Raw genomic sequence first — 17641 nt, 5'->3', positions numbered from 1 at the left:
ACAATGCCCCCTACTGCGCCGCTTTGAAGCCATATATTTGACCTTTGACCATGACCTTTCATCACTCAAAATGTGCAGCTCCATGAGAAACACATGCATGCCTAATATCAAGTTGCTATCTTCAATATTGCAAAAGTTATGGCCAATGTTTAAGTTTTCGGACAGACGCACAGACTAACAGACGGACAGTTCAACTGCTATATGCCACCCTACTGGGGGCATAATAAGAAACTAACATAAAATGTGATTTTTGTAAAACGTTTCACTGGGGGCCTACCGACAGCACATATCAGTCACTATGAATAATCGTGAGTGATGTGCCTTGTAAACCAATTTGCCTTTCTGTGATTCTTCAATATGTATTTAAAATCATAAAAGACATGGTGAAATGAAAATTTTCATGTTCAAAACAATATATGCAGTTGATTTATATACCTATTGGGCTTTTTTTTAACTCACTTTAAAACCTTATTTAACACATGCAAATTCATTGAATTGATATCCCTCGCCAATTTGCTTCTGGACACAAAAGTGTTATATTTGGCACTCAAAAAAGCATTTTTTCAAGATACAAAGGGCCATAACTCCGTTATTAACAGATGGTGTACAATGCCATTTGGCGTGCATCATCATCTTATCCATATATATACTCATACCAAGTTTCAATTAAATCCGCCAAAGCACTTCCAAGATATGGCTCCCGACGGACGGACGGAAAGACAGACGGACAACGCCAAAACAATATCCCTCCGCCTATGGCGGGGGATAATAATCAGTCACAAACAAATGCAATGTATAAATGCCATAGCTTGTTTTGTACTTCATTTGTATAAAGTTCTGAATATGGATTGATATTTTACTTTTAAGTTTGTGTTACCTTGTTGTCCGCATGACATCTTACAGCAAGGATTGTCATCAGTCGTTGTATTGCAGATATTTTGTTGTTACGACTGTGAAGAATCGTGCTATATATCATCACAAGTGTGGCTTTCTTGTTGCCACTGTCACCAAGTAAAGCACTTAGCAGGTTGAACAAGAAAGGAATGTTCGATTCAAGTTCACGATAAGCCTGGTCAAAGATATTTTCTACTGATAAAATAAAAAATCCTCTGATACAATGTTGTTATTCGCGATTTCCTCCATCAAAATCGCAACGCCGAACTTATCGTTTAATAAGACAGAATCGGAAACGAACGATCATTGGCGAACGTTCGCTGTAACTGAAAGCACTACATTGTGTCACACCGGTCTTACTGACCTGTGTGAATGCGCGCTAAGGTGTATTACTATTTGTTAATAACGCACATTGTTGCAAAACCTGCAATGGTTTGAATGTTCGTAACAGTTATGGGGGAAAATGTTTTGTCTTTGTAGGCATTACACAAAAACAGTACTTTGCCGCCATTCACGGTGAAACGGACATAACGTTTGTCTGCAAGCCTTGTTCAACGTCTGCGCAGAACGGAACACAGGTGGGTTCCGAAGAAGAGACTGCAATTGGAAATGCGACCGACGTCATGGATACAGAAGACACGCATGTTAATGAACAGGTAGTTTGAAACGTTCCATACTTTTTATTCATAGTGTATCGGGACAGTTTGGTATATTTTATTATTTTTACTATTACTTGTCATACACCTTGCTATGGTGCGCTTCATATGTTTCAGATTTCAACGTCTGCACAAAATGTAGCACAGGCGGGTTCCGAAGAAGAGACTGCAATTGGCAATGCGACCGACGTCATGGAAACAGAAGACACGCATGTTAATGAACAGGTAGTTTGAAACGTTCCATACTTTCTATTCATTGTGTATCGGGTCAGTTTGGCGACATTTTGGTATATTGTATAAATTGTATATACCTTACCATGGTGCGCTTGATATGTTTCAGATTTCCTTTGTGTCGTCAACTAATGGTGTTACTGATGTTTGGGGTTCTACCGCCAGTGACGCCAGTGGAATTTCGGATGAGGATGACATAAGCCGTGTTGAAGATCTGACCCTGGCAGTAAATACTACCTTCCAAGTACCCAAAGAAATACTAGAAGAGTAAGTTATTAAGTTAAGTGTTTTTAATTAGAGTTTTACTTGTAAGAGTCGTGTATTAAGGTTATTTTCGCTGTCTTTTCTCTGCTCACACAACTATGCTAAATTCCAGGTCTCTGGAAGACGCAGCGCCTACCGAGTCCTTTACAGAGGATATGCCTGTGATATTTGAGGTAGTAGCAGGCGGATCGCAGCGCGGTAAAGACCTGCTGTGTGACAGCATCGGCTACACATACGTCGTGAAGGTAAGTTTTCCAAAATAGTGTAATATTAGTGCATATGTTTTATTGGTTACTTTTCCATATCTCATACGAACCGTTTCCTTTTCAGGAGCGACATCATAGCAGTACTGTTTGGTGGTGTAGTGTCCGGAATAAATCAACGAGATGTCCAGCACGTGTGCGGGAAAACAAGGATGGTTTCAACCAGGGCCACCTAAACCACAACCACCCGCCAGTTCCTTCAAAGAAGAGTAAAATAATCATTACTCAGAAGGTATGTGGTTGTTAATGTGTTAAATGTGAAAAATGTAATAGTTGTTATGAATTATAATAGTTAACGTCCGAAAAGGCTGTCATAAAGTTCTGTTACACCATGTACGTGAAACGATATTTGTATATTCGTGTATTTGCAGGCCGCACACTGTGCTAGCCAACAGATTTTCACCGCAGCAAGTGGTATTGTGGAGAACGTGGCAAGCGAGGTTCTTCAGCAAACAGACATCGAACACCCAAACCTCGACTACATCATGCGGGTTGTAAATCGCAAGAGGCAACGGCTCCGTCCAGATGATCCCCAGGATTTGGACTTTGAGGTATTTAATTAGCCATTGGATTATACTAATGATGATCTTATTTGAAAAAAATCTACACATTCATAGCTTGACGGAGACTTATTTTTTTTTTCAATTTTTAGCTACAAGAGGACTTCCTGCCGGATGGTTTTTTGAAAGGAGACATTAAAGTTGACGGGAGGAGACACCTAATCTTCGCCACCGACGAGCAGTTGAGCATCCTAAAGACCGCCAAGAGATGGTACTTGGACGGTACATTTAAGGTAATAGTTTATGTATTCGGTATCTTACCATTCGCTATCCTTGTATATCATCTTTACGAAAAGACATTTGTAGATGTATAACAAAGCGTTTATTTTCAGGTTGTGCGAAAACCATTCGACAACCTGATGAGTGTTCACGCTTTCGTGAGGCGAGGCGACTGTGCCAAGCAGATACCCCTGGTATTTGTTTTGATGTCAGGGCGACGAACAGTCGACTACATCAAGGTTCTACAGGTTAGCATTTAAATTTCTAGTAACTTGCATTTAAATTTAAAAAATGGTTTGTGATTTTAACGTAATTTAATATGTCGGTAATGACAACATTTCTTAAATACTGCCATGTGTAATTGACTTCAGAAAATTGGCCGTCTGCTGTGCAGAGAGGTAGAAGTAGAAGAGTTTGTAGTTGATTTTGAGAAGGCCATGTGGAAGGCCCTACGCTACGTGTTCGGCGAGGACGCCAAGATCCATGGCTGTGCCTTCCATTGGGGGCAAGCCGTTTGGCGCCAAGTGCAGGTATATCATTTTAGTATGTTTTTTCCGGTAATATATTTATTTATACTGATACAGTCGTCTAAATAAATAGGCAAATGAGACTAATATTATTTAATGTTACATTTCTATTTTAGGCTAAGGGGCTCGCTACCGAGTACGCCACGAGAAGAGAAACGTACGTGTACATAAGGAAAATACTGTGTCTGCCGTTCTTACCGGCAGAACACATTCCCGAGGTGTTCGAGTCCATGGTTGACATCGCGCCTCGCAGATTTGATGGACTTTTGAGCTACATTCGCTCAACATGGTTCGTGTCTTCAACTTGGCCTGTGCCATGCTGGTCGGTGTTTGGCATGAGCATTCGAACCAACAACGACGTAGAAGGTAAAAAAGAATCTGATGCTATTGCCATCTAAACATGTGTTTTATTGCGACTAATTTTATTATGATTTTGTAATGCTAAGTAATGACGAAACATTAATTTCCTTTCAAATTTAACTTCAGGTTGGCACAGACGTCTCAATGGGAGAGCGGGGATTGCCCCTCCCATGTACCTCCTCATCCGTCTTCTTTCTGACGAGGCAAACGTTGCACTTCGGAACGTACAGCTGGTTACGGAGCTGCAACTGACTCGCTACCAGCGACGCCAGCAGAAAACCATGCAAGGCCAGATTGCCAGGTGGTCATTGTACCGGCGTGGCGAGGTATCCGCAACGGCACTATTGAAACAGATGAGCACAAAGTACAAGCACTGTGCTTGATTGAACTACAATATCTTGTAAATATTGAAAAAAAAATACTAAGATGTATATTGTAAATCTTTGATTGTGTGAACATTTAGAAATAAATATTAAAACAAAAAATAAAGATGTATGTCTCCTTGTGTATATATTGTAAATCTTTGATTATGTGTGAAAATATTGAAAAAAATATTTAAAAAAAATTATATAGATGTATGTCGCCTTGTGTATATCTTTTAAATGTTTGATTATGTGTGAAAATATTTAAAAAATATATATAGATGTATGTTTCATTGTGTACATATTGTAAAGCTTTGTTATTGTGTGTAAATATATTGAAATAAATATTACAATAAAAGTATATAGATGTATGTCTACTTGTGTACATATATACAGCTTTGATAATGTGTATTAATAATGTAATAAAAATTAAAAAAATTGTTAAAAAATATATTTTTAAAAGTACTTAAACTGTCAGTTTTAACGTGCCGATAACGTTACCATGGTATAAACAATAGTTTGTGAACTTTTTTTTTTTGTTATTTTGTAAATATTTTTCAATAAAAAGTATTAACTAAACTCTGAAAGTATTAATTATTTGTTTTTATGCATAAATTACTCATTTAGAACCCATTAATACATCAATATTTTGACTACCGTGCGAGTTGACTTAGGTACGAATTAACTTCGGTGCGAGTTAACCAAAAAACGTGCGAGTTGACTACCGTGCGAGTTGACTTAGGTACGAGTTGACTGTAAACCAGCATTGTGGGAAACAGACTTTTTCCATCATGGCGTTGGTAAACATAATAAACACGGAAGTGAAAAAATAGTAATTAATTATTATCAAAAACAGGCCCCATCAAACCGGGCCAGCTGTAATATATATTTGGATGCAGTTTGTGCTTCAAAAGGATCCACTTTTCATGTCAGTCGATTGTTTGTAAGAATCACTAAACACGAAATTAGACTAACTAAACACGTTGCAATACTGTATCTTCGAAATAGTAAATAAATCTAATCATAAATAAATATTTATAATTTATTACCTGCTGAAATTTAAGAACGTAAACGATTTAAAATAAACGCTGTGAACATTACAAGGAATCGTACATGTAGGCCTACTGTGTGAGAGGATTAATCAGGGATGAAATAAAATGGAGTTGGAAGGATCTAACCTTTTGAGGAGGACGTCGAGGCATCTTTGACATTTGGCACTTTCATATATTTATTTAGTAGATACTGAAAATGCTGAATGTGCTAATTGCAACATCAAAGACGAGCAGGTGAGATTTTTACAGCTTTATTTTTCTTGACATAATATTGTATGTTTTTCATTAAATTTATATGCCAGTGTTTTTTTTCTCACTATTTTGGGAATGGGGCCGGGTCCCTTTAAATTGGAAAATAAGGTGTTCTTTTGAGTTAATTTTGGAGATTAATATTGTTGCTTTTATGATTAAAATACTTTGAAATTGATAATAATAGTGATTTCAATAAGATATATTTTAAGGTTCAACTTCTTTAGCTTGACTTTGAGATAATTTACATGTTGATATAAATTATAATTATTAAAATAATTTTTGTGTGTGGAAACCTTCCATTGGGAATTTTTAGGTCCCATTTGGGAAAAATATATACTTTTTTCCATTGGGAATGGGTCCTCTTACCGGACCCAAATTTGAACAAAAAAAACAAACACTGTATGCTCAATTTAAGCTCGGCTGTTTACAGGGAAAACCCTAGGTATTGTCATGGACAGCTCGTCGTCAGATGTCCGCGTCGTGCTAAAACCTTTACATCGGCTCTAAAATCAAAGTGCTTCCACCTATAACTTTGAAACTTTATATGTATATGCACCTTGATGATTTCTACACACCACACCAATTTTGGGGTTACTAGGTCAAAGGTCAAGGTCACTAACCTCTAAAAAAAATAAAATAAATTTCATTTATTCAAAACTGCACCGCAGCCTAGCTTGGCACCCATTATGTGGTGCTCTTGATGTTGTGCTCTTGTTTATATATAATTTTCAAAATGTATTAATAACCAGAATAGTTGATGCATGTATAAATAAAAAGATACAGCCATGAACAGTGTGTTTTAATTTTTAATAAATATGCTTTGATTGCGTATATGCAAAACAATGAAGACCATAAATTGTTTACTGATTTTTAAAATGTTGAATGTCACACCTTACGTACCACTCCGTTTATGTACCGACACTTTATGCACCACTATCTGACACTTTATGTACCATATTTATAATATATAGAGATAACTCATTTAATATGAATGTGTGTTATTGATGAAATGTATTTTGTGTGATAGTATTTATGAATTTAGACTTATATATTGGCCATAGATTTTATTTTTTGTCAGATTGTCTAAGTGTTACTGAGTGTCTTAGTGTAATTTATTAGCCCAAGTACATGTAGTACTTAATAAATGATTTATTAGTCTTACCTGAAATTGAAGTAAATTATAAAAATTCATTTGTCTCTTATCTTATCCTGACTAAGGATTATAAAGTCTAAAATATTTGTTTTATATTGTAAAATTGAAATGTGATACTTTGAAGAGAAGAGAGAATGACCTTAATGTTCAAACTGTAAAAAAATCAAATTATTTCCATCTTTAGACTTTAATCATGTTTAGAGAATGACCTTGATTCATTATGACTGCTATGAATGAATGGACAATAACACCTATATTTTATGTAGGTGGCACGTAAAGTTTCAAAGTAACGGTAGTACATAAAAGGTCTGGTACATGTACATAAGGTGTTACACCCTAAAATGTTCATGGTATCAGTGTTTCAATAATGTAGTGTTTCTTATTATGTTTTGCCTGGGTTGTTTTGTTTCAAATTTCAAATTTGCATTTATTTTAAAGCATTTTAAGTCATTTTGTAAATTCCGTGTTTTTTGTAATAAGGTGACTTATGTTGCACATGGCGTCAAATATTAATTCATGGTCGCTGTGGTGTAGAGAATGTTGTCCGCTGGGCGTGGGTTCGATCCAAACTCTGGGAGAGTTCTCATTATCTTCTCCATGGACAACAAGTACTGGTGTAACAAGAAGTAGTAGTAGTAGTAGTGGTGGTGGTGGTCGTGGTGGTGGTAGTAGTAGTAGTAGTAGTAGTAATAGTAGTAGTAGTAGAAGTAGTAGTAGTAGTAGTAGTAGTACTTGTAGTAGTAGTAGTAGTAGATGACTAGTAGCAGTAGAAGTAATATCAGTAGTAGTAGAAGTTGTAGTTGTTGTTCTTGTTGTAGTAGTAAATAATAAAATAATTAGTTGTAGTAGTAGTAAGAGTTGTAATGGTTGTGTTTGTATTTGTATTGAATTCTGATCATACAACACAATGATGCTGCTGCTAACGATGATGATGATGAACATGATAATGCTGCTGCTGATTGTGATGATGATTATATGATGGGACTTCGCAGGGCCCTCACACCACTTTGGGGGAAGGGGTCCGCAGCCCTTAGGAGGGGGAATTTTCGCGGCGTTTCCCTTTTTGGGGGAATTTTTTACTTACTCTCTCATTATTTCATTTGTACATGTTTGCACTATATTAATTGCATTTTTCATAATTTAGTATGTTTGAAAAGATTAAATTGAAATAGAATTGAGATATAATAATTATGAGACACATCTTTCTATACAAAAAAAAAAAAAAAAAAAAAAAACTTTTTTTTTTTTTTTTAGGGGGAATTTTTCCCCCAAAAGGGGAAAAAAGTATACTTTTCAGGTGGGGGACTGCCGCCGAAATTCGGCGGCAGATTTGATAGATTGAGGGCCCTGCTTCGGTATTATAAATTTTGTGAGGTTCAAACACAAAACCTGTTGGATAATAAAACTTCTCATTTTATGACAAAAGAGCTAGATTGTAGAGTAAAAAATAAGTATAAAATTCCCTAATAGGAAAGCTACCATTAAAGGACCATGTGGGATTCATCAAAAGCAATGCATGACACAGTTAAATCTCTTTCAAATGCACTCAATATTGCTGTTCCATTTGATATGCTCAGAAATGCTCCTGGATGGGCATACACCAAAGAGTACTTTCCTTCAATTATTTCTTCTAAAGACACAATAACAACACTGTCGCCCTTAGCAGGAATTCCGGACGCCCCCCCTAAGATGTTCCCTCCCCAGACATTTCCCCCCATTTTAGTTTTAGTGCTTACATCCCCCCACCCCACAATAAATTTATAATGGTTTGGTTGAAGTATAATCTTGATTTATTATCAAAATGATTATTTTGCTTATGTAATCTTATGTAATCAACTTTTTATATGAAGCAGCTTGTTTGTTGTTTTCTTTGGATTAATCATTCATTATTTTTGTTAAACTGCTTAAGGAGTGCATGTAAATTATAGTGCATGTTGGTGTACTAGAGGAATACTAGAGCAATGCATGGGATATTCTCAAAATCTTACACATGTTGTTTTTAATATAATTAAATAGGATCAATTGATGAATTAGTTCAGTTGTGGAACTATAGTAATTTGTTGTTTTTAATCCAATTAAATAGGGTACTATGTAACTGTCAAAAAAAAAATGCATTGGTACGCATATAATCCAATTATTGGATGTCACTGATATTTTCAATTTTACTAGTAGCTTATTAAGACTAATTAAAACAGAATTGGATTTTCCTTGTAAAGTATTTCATTATTAATAATATAATAATATAATTAGCTAATGTAATAAAAATATTGATATTTTAATAATTTAATTCAATGATATTTATAATATTTAAATTTGCCCCAAAAAACTAGGGCAGGTAGATAGGAAGGATTTTTTTTGGAAAATCAACAGTATTGTCAGTGTTAAATATTTGTAAAGCTTCTTCAACTTCAGTTTTACATTTTATGACCTGCAACATATTCTATCCTAGTTTATTTTACTATGGTAAGTCATTAAAGTGTTATTTATTTTTCAACTATATAATGTGCTAATCTCATATAATGAATTACTACCCCATTTAAAGATGACACCTAATCTAAATTCATTAATACAAAAGTTATAATTGTTTTATTGTAACATACTATTCCACTAAAAATGACCATCATAGAACAGCAGTGCAGTGCTTTTACTAAATTTTTTAATTGATCTCAATTATTTAAAGAAAAAAAACAGACACAGAAAAGAATATATAATTAGGGTGTCAAAATTTAACAAACTAAACAAGTCAATTTGAATTTCTCTTGCAATGCAAATGGAGCCACTTGAAATACCAAATTGTTCCCATACTAGTCGGCAATACAGCTATGACATTGTGTGTATTCAAAACATGCATCAGACACATCTTCTGAAACTTTTTAAGCGGTTTTGAAAACGCTATTTCATTGCAAATTTTCGTCAATAAAGGATACATGTTGTTATACAACCGAAAGTGAAAGTACAGTTTAAAAAAAATGAATAAGCAGCTTAATTGTTGAAAACTAACGAAAATTTTAATTGATACTAACATAAGACCGTAAAACTGAACAAAATAATACTTAACTTTTAAATCATAACATGAATGTTTACTTATAAAGCAAATTGTTCATTCATCCGCGGATTTTTTTTGTCATAAATGCCTCCAAATGGCATTGTGTCACACCGGTCTTACTGACCTGTGTGAATGCGCGCTAAGCATTGTGGGAAACGGACTTTTTTCCATCATGGCGTTGGTAAACAAAATAAACACGGAAGTGAAAAATGGTAATTAATTATTATCAAAAACAGGCCCCATCAAACCGGGCCAGCTGTAATATATACATGGATGCAGTTTGTGCTTCAAAAGGAGCCACTTTTCATGTCAGTCTATTGTTTGTAAGAATCACCTAACACGTAACTTAGACTAACTAAACACGTTGCAAGACTGTATCTTCGAAATAGTAAATAAATCAAAATCATAAATAAATATTTATAGTTAAATACCTGCTGAAATTTGAGAACGTAAACGATTTAAAATAAACGCTGTGAACATTACAAGAAATCTTACATGTAGGCCTCATGTGTGAGAGGATTAATCAGGGAAAAAATAAATGGAGTTCAAAGGATCTAACATTTTGAGGAGGACGTCATGGTATCTTGGACATTTGGCACTTTCATATATTTATTTAGTAGATACTGAAAATGCTGAATGTTCTAATTGCAACATCAAAGACGAGCAGGTGAGATTTTTACAGCTTTATTTTTCTTGACATAAAGTTGTATGTTTTCCATTTAATTTATATGGCGCTCTAGTCTTATTTATAAGACGCGCAAAGAATTTAGAGATACTTTTTATATGGGCTAAATTCTTTGCTCCAAATATTACCCATATAAAAAATAGCTTAATATTTAAGAGCGTCAAAAATTTGGACTAATGGCGCTCAATTTTAGCTCGGCTGTTTTCGGGGAAAACTCTAGGTATTGTCATAGCTCGTCGTCAGATGTCCGCGTCGTGCTAAAACCTTTACATTGGCTCTAAAATCAAAGTGCTTCCACCTATAACATTGAAACCTCACATGTATATGCACCATGATGATTTCTACACACCACACCCATTTTGGGCTCACTCGGTCAAAGGTCAAGGTCACCAACCTCTAAAAAAATTCTTTTAATAAATTTCATTTATTCAAAACTGCACCGCAGCCTAGCTTGGCACCAAGTAGTAGTAGTAGTAGTAGTAGTAGTGGTAGTGGTGGTGGTTGTGGTGGTGGTGGTTGTGGTGGTGGTGGTAGTAGTAGTAGTAGTAGTAGTAGTAGTAGTAGTAGTAGTAGTAGAAGTAGTAGTAGTAGTAGTATGAGTAGTAGAAGTAGTAGTAGTAGTAGTAGTAGTAGTAGTAGTAGTAATAGTAGTAGACTAGTAGTAGTAGAAGTAAGATCAGTAGTAGTAGTCGTAGTTGTTGTTCTTGTTGTAGTAGTAGATAATTAATTAATTAGTAGTAGAAGTAGTAAGAGTTGTAATGGTTGTGTTTGTATTTGTATTGAATTCTGATAATACAACACAATGATGCTGCTGCTAACAATGATGATGATGAATATGATAATGCTGCTGCTGATTGTGATGATGATTGTATGATGGGACTTTGGTATTATAAAATGTGTGAGGTTCAAACACAAAACCTGTTGGATAATAAAACTTCTCATTTTATGACAAAAGAGCTAGATTGTAGAGTAAAAAATAAGTATAAAATTCGCTAATAGGAAAGCTACCATTAAAGGACCATGACTTGTGGGCTTCATCAAAAGCAATGCATGAAACAGTTATATCTCTTTCAAATGCACTCAATATTGCTGTTCCAATTGATATGCTCAGAAATGCTTCTGGATGGGCATACACCAATGAGTACTTTCCTTCAGTTATTTCCTCTAAAGACACATTAACAACACTGTCGCCCTTAGCAGGAATTCCGGACGCCCCCCCCTAAGATGTTCCCTCACCAGACATTTCCCCCATTTTAGTTTTAGTGCTTACATTACCCCCCCCCTCCCCCCCCCCCCCCTCACAATAAATTTATAATGGTTTGGTTGAAGTAAAATCTTGATTTATTATCAAAATGATTTTTTTGCTTATGTAATCTTATGTAATTAACTTTTTATATGAAGCAGCTTGTTTGTTGTTTTCTTTGGATTAATCATTCATTATTTTTGTTAAACTGTTTAAGGAGTGCATGTAAATCAGTAAGACGTGCATGTTGGCGTACTAGAGGAATACATGGGATATTCTCAAAATCTTACACATGTTGTTTTTAATATAATTAAATAGGATCAATTGATGAATTAATTCAGTTTGAGTCAACTTGGGCTGGGTTGTGGAACTATAGTTATTTGTTGTTTTTAATCCAATTAAATAGGGTACTATGTAACTGTCAAAGAAAATATGCATTCATACGCATTTAAGCCAAGTTTTGGATGTCACTGATATTTTCAATTTAACTAGTACCTAATTAAGACTAATTAAAACAGAATTGGACTTTCCTTGCAAAGTATTTATTATTAATAATAAAATAAGCTAATGTAATCAAAACATATTGATATTTTAATAATTTAACTCAATGATATTAATAATATTTAAATTTGCCCCAAAAAACTAGGGCAGGTAGATAGGAAGGATTTTTTTTTGAAAACCAACAGTGTTGTCAGTGTAAAATATTTGTAAAGCTTCTTCAATTTCAGTTTTACATTTTATGACCTGCAACACATTCTATGCTGCTTTATTTTACTATGGTAAGTCATTAAAATGTTATTTATTTTTCAACTATATAATGTGCTAATCTCATATAATGAATTACTACCCCATTTAAAGATGACACCTAATCTAAATTCATTAATACAATAGTTATAACGGAAAAAAGCACTATTGATGGTACATAAGTGTACCACTTCAGATCTTAAAGTGAACCAGAACGCCACCGGAACAAAATTACGGTAACTATATGGTATCCTAGAATTGTCATAAAGAAAGCACATAAGCTTCGCAAAGAACGTGACATAATGAATATTTATAGCTATGTCATTGAAATATCCAACTAACAAAATTTATCATGATATTTATCATTTTAAAGTTACGTGTTCACATTTAGGCACGATTTTCAAAAACAAACATTAAACAGGCAATACTTCTGACTAAGTAAAATTAATAAAATAATTGGTTCATTAAATACCATCATCATTCAAAATTGGTAAAATAATAAAGCGTTTGTTATGCTTTTCCTCGATAACTTTGAAAATACGTGTATATAGTATTTATTATTCGCCAAGAACAACGAAGGCATGCATTGCTCTTTGCTTGAAGATGTTCGGGGTTCGAATCCCGGTGGGAAGGCAATATTTTTGCTCTACTTTTTACTTGCTATAGTATTTATTTAAAACTATTCAAAACATAATAGATTTGTTAGTAAAACTATTTAATTACATATACCTTTTACACATTAGTATTCACGCACTTTAATATTGTTTAATAATTTTGACGAGGCCTACCCAATATAATACTAACGCGAATTTCGTCACGATAATATCACGATATCTGTTAACGTAAGCCTTAACGCGTTACTCTATCTGAAACATACATCATAACATGGCAATTGAATTATATATAAAATCACAAATTAAAACATATACGATCAGAAAGACTGTTAAATAAGGAAACAAGAGAGTCAGGTTATGCATCGACTAATTTAAAAGGACAACGTTTATATATATATTTATATATACATATATATATATATATATATATATATATATATATATATATATATATATATATATATATATATATATATATATATATATATATATATATATATATATATATATATATATATATATATGCAATATTAATACATTGTATGATTCTTTGTCGATACCAAATATATGTTCAAATGAATGTGGGAGTGCCCTTACCATTGAACGAGGCTTTACATATCCAAACAAGAATGCTTAATTGAAACTAAATAATGATATAGGACACACGTATGTGTCTACTACGTATATGCACACTGCCATGTGGAGATATATATTTTAAAAGTTCCATTATAGAGATGGATTTTCTGAGCATAGGCGTAGGGCTCAACATATAGTGGTCTTAAGTATAGCAAAATGAAAGGAAAGCAGTAAAGCAATCATGTCAATGCCTATAATAAAGCTAAAAATCATTGTATAAATGCATTCTTTATTCAAACATATATGCATTGTAAAAGACGTAATGTTTAGTATCTCAGCAAGTGTAGCATTTCCCTATATGTATACTTGTCTTACAACGCAAACTACAAATCGTTTTGTTCCTGAATACTGGTAAATTAGGACACGTTTATATTCATGAAACCTGAAAACAAGCATAAGTTTATTTTAACCAAAGTTAAGTAGTCAGTTAGGTACATTTTCTGGTATGGTTTTCGTTAAGAAGATACAAATCTTGTATTTAAAAATCGTTAACGCGACCAATACACAACATGAACATTAAGTTATTCGCGAACCTTATTAAGGCAGTTATGCCACACCATAGATTGTTAAATCACCCAATCACAAAATATAATTATAAGAAAAAGACTTGTTATATGCATAATAGAAATCGCATCGGTTTATGATTGTAACTTAACAATTATGTGTTAATTTTTAACCTGGTTTCAATAAATCTTATAATTTAAATGTAATCAATATGATTTATTAATTATTTAAATCAGTGTGTATAAATTAATATAAATACCTTTTGAGGAAAGGGCTGGAAATATTTTTTGAGAGTTGCTTTTTTTAACAAGTTTTGCGAAAAGAGTGAAGACTTGATTTAAGAAGATGGTGTTCCCTCTGGCACCACGAGATGTGGATGACCGTGATATGCGCTTTGAACTTCAGAGATTAATTTCATTTTCAGCATTTCCTCAGTGCGCGAATGTCTTTGGATTAAGACTGGCCCAAGCGGGGTTCTTTTACACGGGATTAGGCGTTACAGTGAAGTGCTTTTGTTGTCATAGAAACCACTCTGACTGGCGAACAGACGACGACACCCTCTTCCGGACCGGAAACGAGATGCACGAGCCGGACTGTGCTTTCATGTTGGGAACGGACACAACTAACGTTCCTATGCACGAAAACGGGAGACAGTAGAAACTGACATGGTCATATACCGAACGGTCACGTGTTATGGCGCGGAAAGACGTGTTTTAAATCATGGAGTGTATTTTGGATATTTTTAAGTTTTAAGAGTGTTAAGTGCTACGATTTATATTGGATTTAGTGGGAAAAGTGATATGTGACTAGTTATTTAGTGATCAAGTTCATTTCACCAAAAAACGATGATAAAATATGACAAGAAAGCGAACAGATCGAAATAGTAGCTAAGAGACCCGTCTGAAGAAATTAAAGCTTATATTTCAGTAAGTGACATCTTAAGTAAGGCTGTATTATTTTCTGATTCGGACGCGTCATATGATATCACTTTAGATTTGACACCAGATAATAACTCTAACTCTAAATCTAAACAAATTGATTGCTCCAATATGGCGGACGGAGGCCTCGAATCGACGAACAAAGACTTGATGGACTGCATGAGTCCATTAGGCGTTAGATTAGGATCAATGGAACGTAAATTGAGTGTTCTAAATAACCTGGAGAGGAAAGTTATGGACTTTGATAAAGAGCTTAAGAAAATTTGGTTAGCGCATGACGACCGCGTTAAACGCATCGACGCGCGAGTGTTGTCGCTAGAAGAGATTGTGGTGTCCGCAGACGTCGGGGGCGGCACAAATGGCCGAGACGATGGCATGCTAGAGAAACAGCGGGAGGAGCAACGGGGCGACGTTGCGGACCGGAAGTCGCAATCTATGCGGAACAATTTAGTGTTCGCCAATGTGCAAGAAGACAACTCAAGCGGCCACGAGACGGCGAAAATAACGGAAAAAAGTAACGGAAACATTTACATTACACCCTTAAAATTGCAAAGGACATTGCAGACACGATCCGCTTTGAGCGCGTCCATCGCTCACCTGGACAGCCACTTTCCGGTAAGATACGCAACATCATTGCCAAAGTTTCTTATTTTAAGGACCGTGAGATGGTTCGGAGACAATGGAAAATCATATCAGGAACCAGTCGTCATATGTTTGAATAGTCTCACCGGAAGTGCTGGAGAAACGCAGGAAATTAGTGCCCAAAATGAAGGACGCAAAAAGAGGGTAAGCGGTCTTGGATCGTTTATGTTACCCTTTACGTGGACGGCAAGCCAGTGAGACCGTAGGAACACGACGGGAATAAACTTTCTATCCTTTTGTCGAACACACATGGTCTTACTAGAGACAAAAAGGAAAGTCCTGACGTTGTAAATATTTTAAATCAGTCTGATATTTGTTTCATTTACGAATCATGGTGCGATTCTAATAGTAACATAAATTTAAACGGATACAGTACATTTCTTATAATCTTTATCGTAAATTTCAACATAGAAGAGAACGTAGAAATAGTGGAGAAATTTTGTTTAATATTATAAAGAACAATTAAAAGATGGCATACAAATAATGAAAAATCATTTCGATATAATCATCTGGCTTAAACTTGATCATTTATTTTTTTTATACGCGGAACGATATCTATGTATGTGGAGCTTATATCTGGGGTGAAGATTCACCTATGTACAATAGTATAAATGTCGATTTATATGATATTTTAGAAAATGATTTGTTTCTGTATGACAGCTTTGGAAGTGATTTTATTTGCGGCGATTTTAACAGTAGAGTCGGTCAGAAAAGTGATTATATTATATTTGACAAGTTAAGTGATTGTTGTGATTGTCCTGATTATGTTTCGGATAGCACACCCGCACGGGCCTCAGATGACAGGTCACATAATAACCATGGGATCAAATTGTTAGATTAAAAGGTACATATTACCGAATTATAAACGGTCGCATAGGTAATACTGACCAATATACATTTTTATCCAATTATGGTTGATTACTTGTTAACAAAAGAATGTAATTTTTCCCAGATTAAATCATTTACAATATGTCCTTTCAATGAGTGGAGTGATCACGCGCAATTGCATTTTTCGCTGAACTGTAATAACATTCCACGTGGTGGTGCATACTTTTCAGAGACTATGTATAAATGGGATCCCACGTTAAGAGAGCAGTTTGCCTTTGTTTAATAACATTGTTAGTACCGCAAATTGTTTAAAGCCACACACTTTGCCTCTGACCTTGAAATGAAATACATGTTAATCAATTCATATTGACGCAATTTGAAAGTGTGAAAAATTGTCATTAAATCATAGCCTAGTTAGCAAGTAATTTATTATTTTTCAAACGGTACCGCTTTTAAAACCGAAAGTAGGATTTTTATACGTATACGTTCATTTCGACAAACGCGATTATTTTTAAGTTTTAAAACGCAAAAAGGCGGATTTATAACTTGTAACCACCAGATATATTCTTATTGGCATAGATAAAATTGCTTTAGCCTAGTTAGCAAGTTATTTATTATTTTTCAAACGGTACCGCTTTTAAACCCGAAAGTAGTATTTCTATACGTATACGTCCATTTCGACAAACGCGATTATAATTAAGTTTTAAAGCGCAAAAAGACGGATTTCTACCTTGTAACCATCAGATATATTCTAATTGGCATAGATAAAATATGTTTCTTACTTATACTTAAATTTACTATGCCAAATAATTTGTGTGGCTTTAAGCAGGGAATCGGTTAACAATATTAACAATATGTTACTTTTATTTACGAACAGTATTCGTGATATAACTGATCCTTTGTTTTCGAAAGGGTGTATTTTTAAAGATGAGGCTGGGTTTGAAAATTGTCTTAGTAGAGATAAGAAA

General features: G+C 34.5%; 1 protein-coding gene across 1 annotated transcript; it reads left to right on the top strand.

Annotated features, from left to right (window-relative positions):
* Positions 1–68: 68 nt before the first annotated feature.
* LOC127852670 (uncharacterized) lies at positions 69–4357 on the top strand. Its single transcript, XM_052386620.1, has 11 exons — positions 69–1550; positions 1668–1775; positions 1891–2048; positions 2158–2290; positions 2376–2540; positions 2680–2859; positions 2961–3101; positions 3201–3335; positions 3459–3617; positions 3731–3980; positions 4101–4357. The coding sequence occupies exons 1-11, from the start codon at positions 1518–1520 to the stop codon at positions 4355–4357; spliced, it is 1719 nt and encodes a 572-aa protein (XP_052242580.1). The 5' UTR covers positions 69–1517.
* Positions 4358–17641: the final 13284 nt, after the last annotated feature.

This window comes from Dreissena polymorpha, chromosome 12 (genome assembly GCF_020536995.1).
Source record: "Dreissena polymorpha isolate Duluth1 chromosome 12, UMN_Dpol_1.0, whole genome shotgun sequence".
Taxonomy (NCBI): Eukaryota; Metazoa; Mollusca; class Bivalvia; order Myida; family Dreissenidae; genus Dreissena; species Dreissena polymorpha.
This window is presented reverse-complemented; position numbering and strand designations above follow the sequence as displayed.

Coding starts and splice junctions, on each gene's coding strand:
- LOC127852670 (XM_052386620.1), top strand. CDS start 1,518: ATGGATACAGAAGACACGCATGTTAATGAACAG. Junction 2,049..2,157: donor CCCAAAGAAATACTAGAAGA/GTAAGTTATTAA, acceptor GCTAAATTCCAG/GTCTCTGGAAGACGCAGCGC. Junction 3,102..3,200: donor ACTTGGACGGTACATTTAAG/GTAATAGTTTAT, acceptor GTTTATTTTCAG/GTTGTGCGAAAACCATTCGA.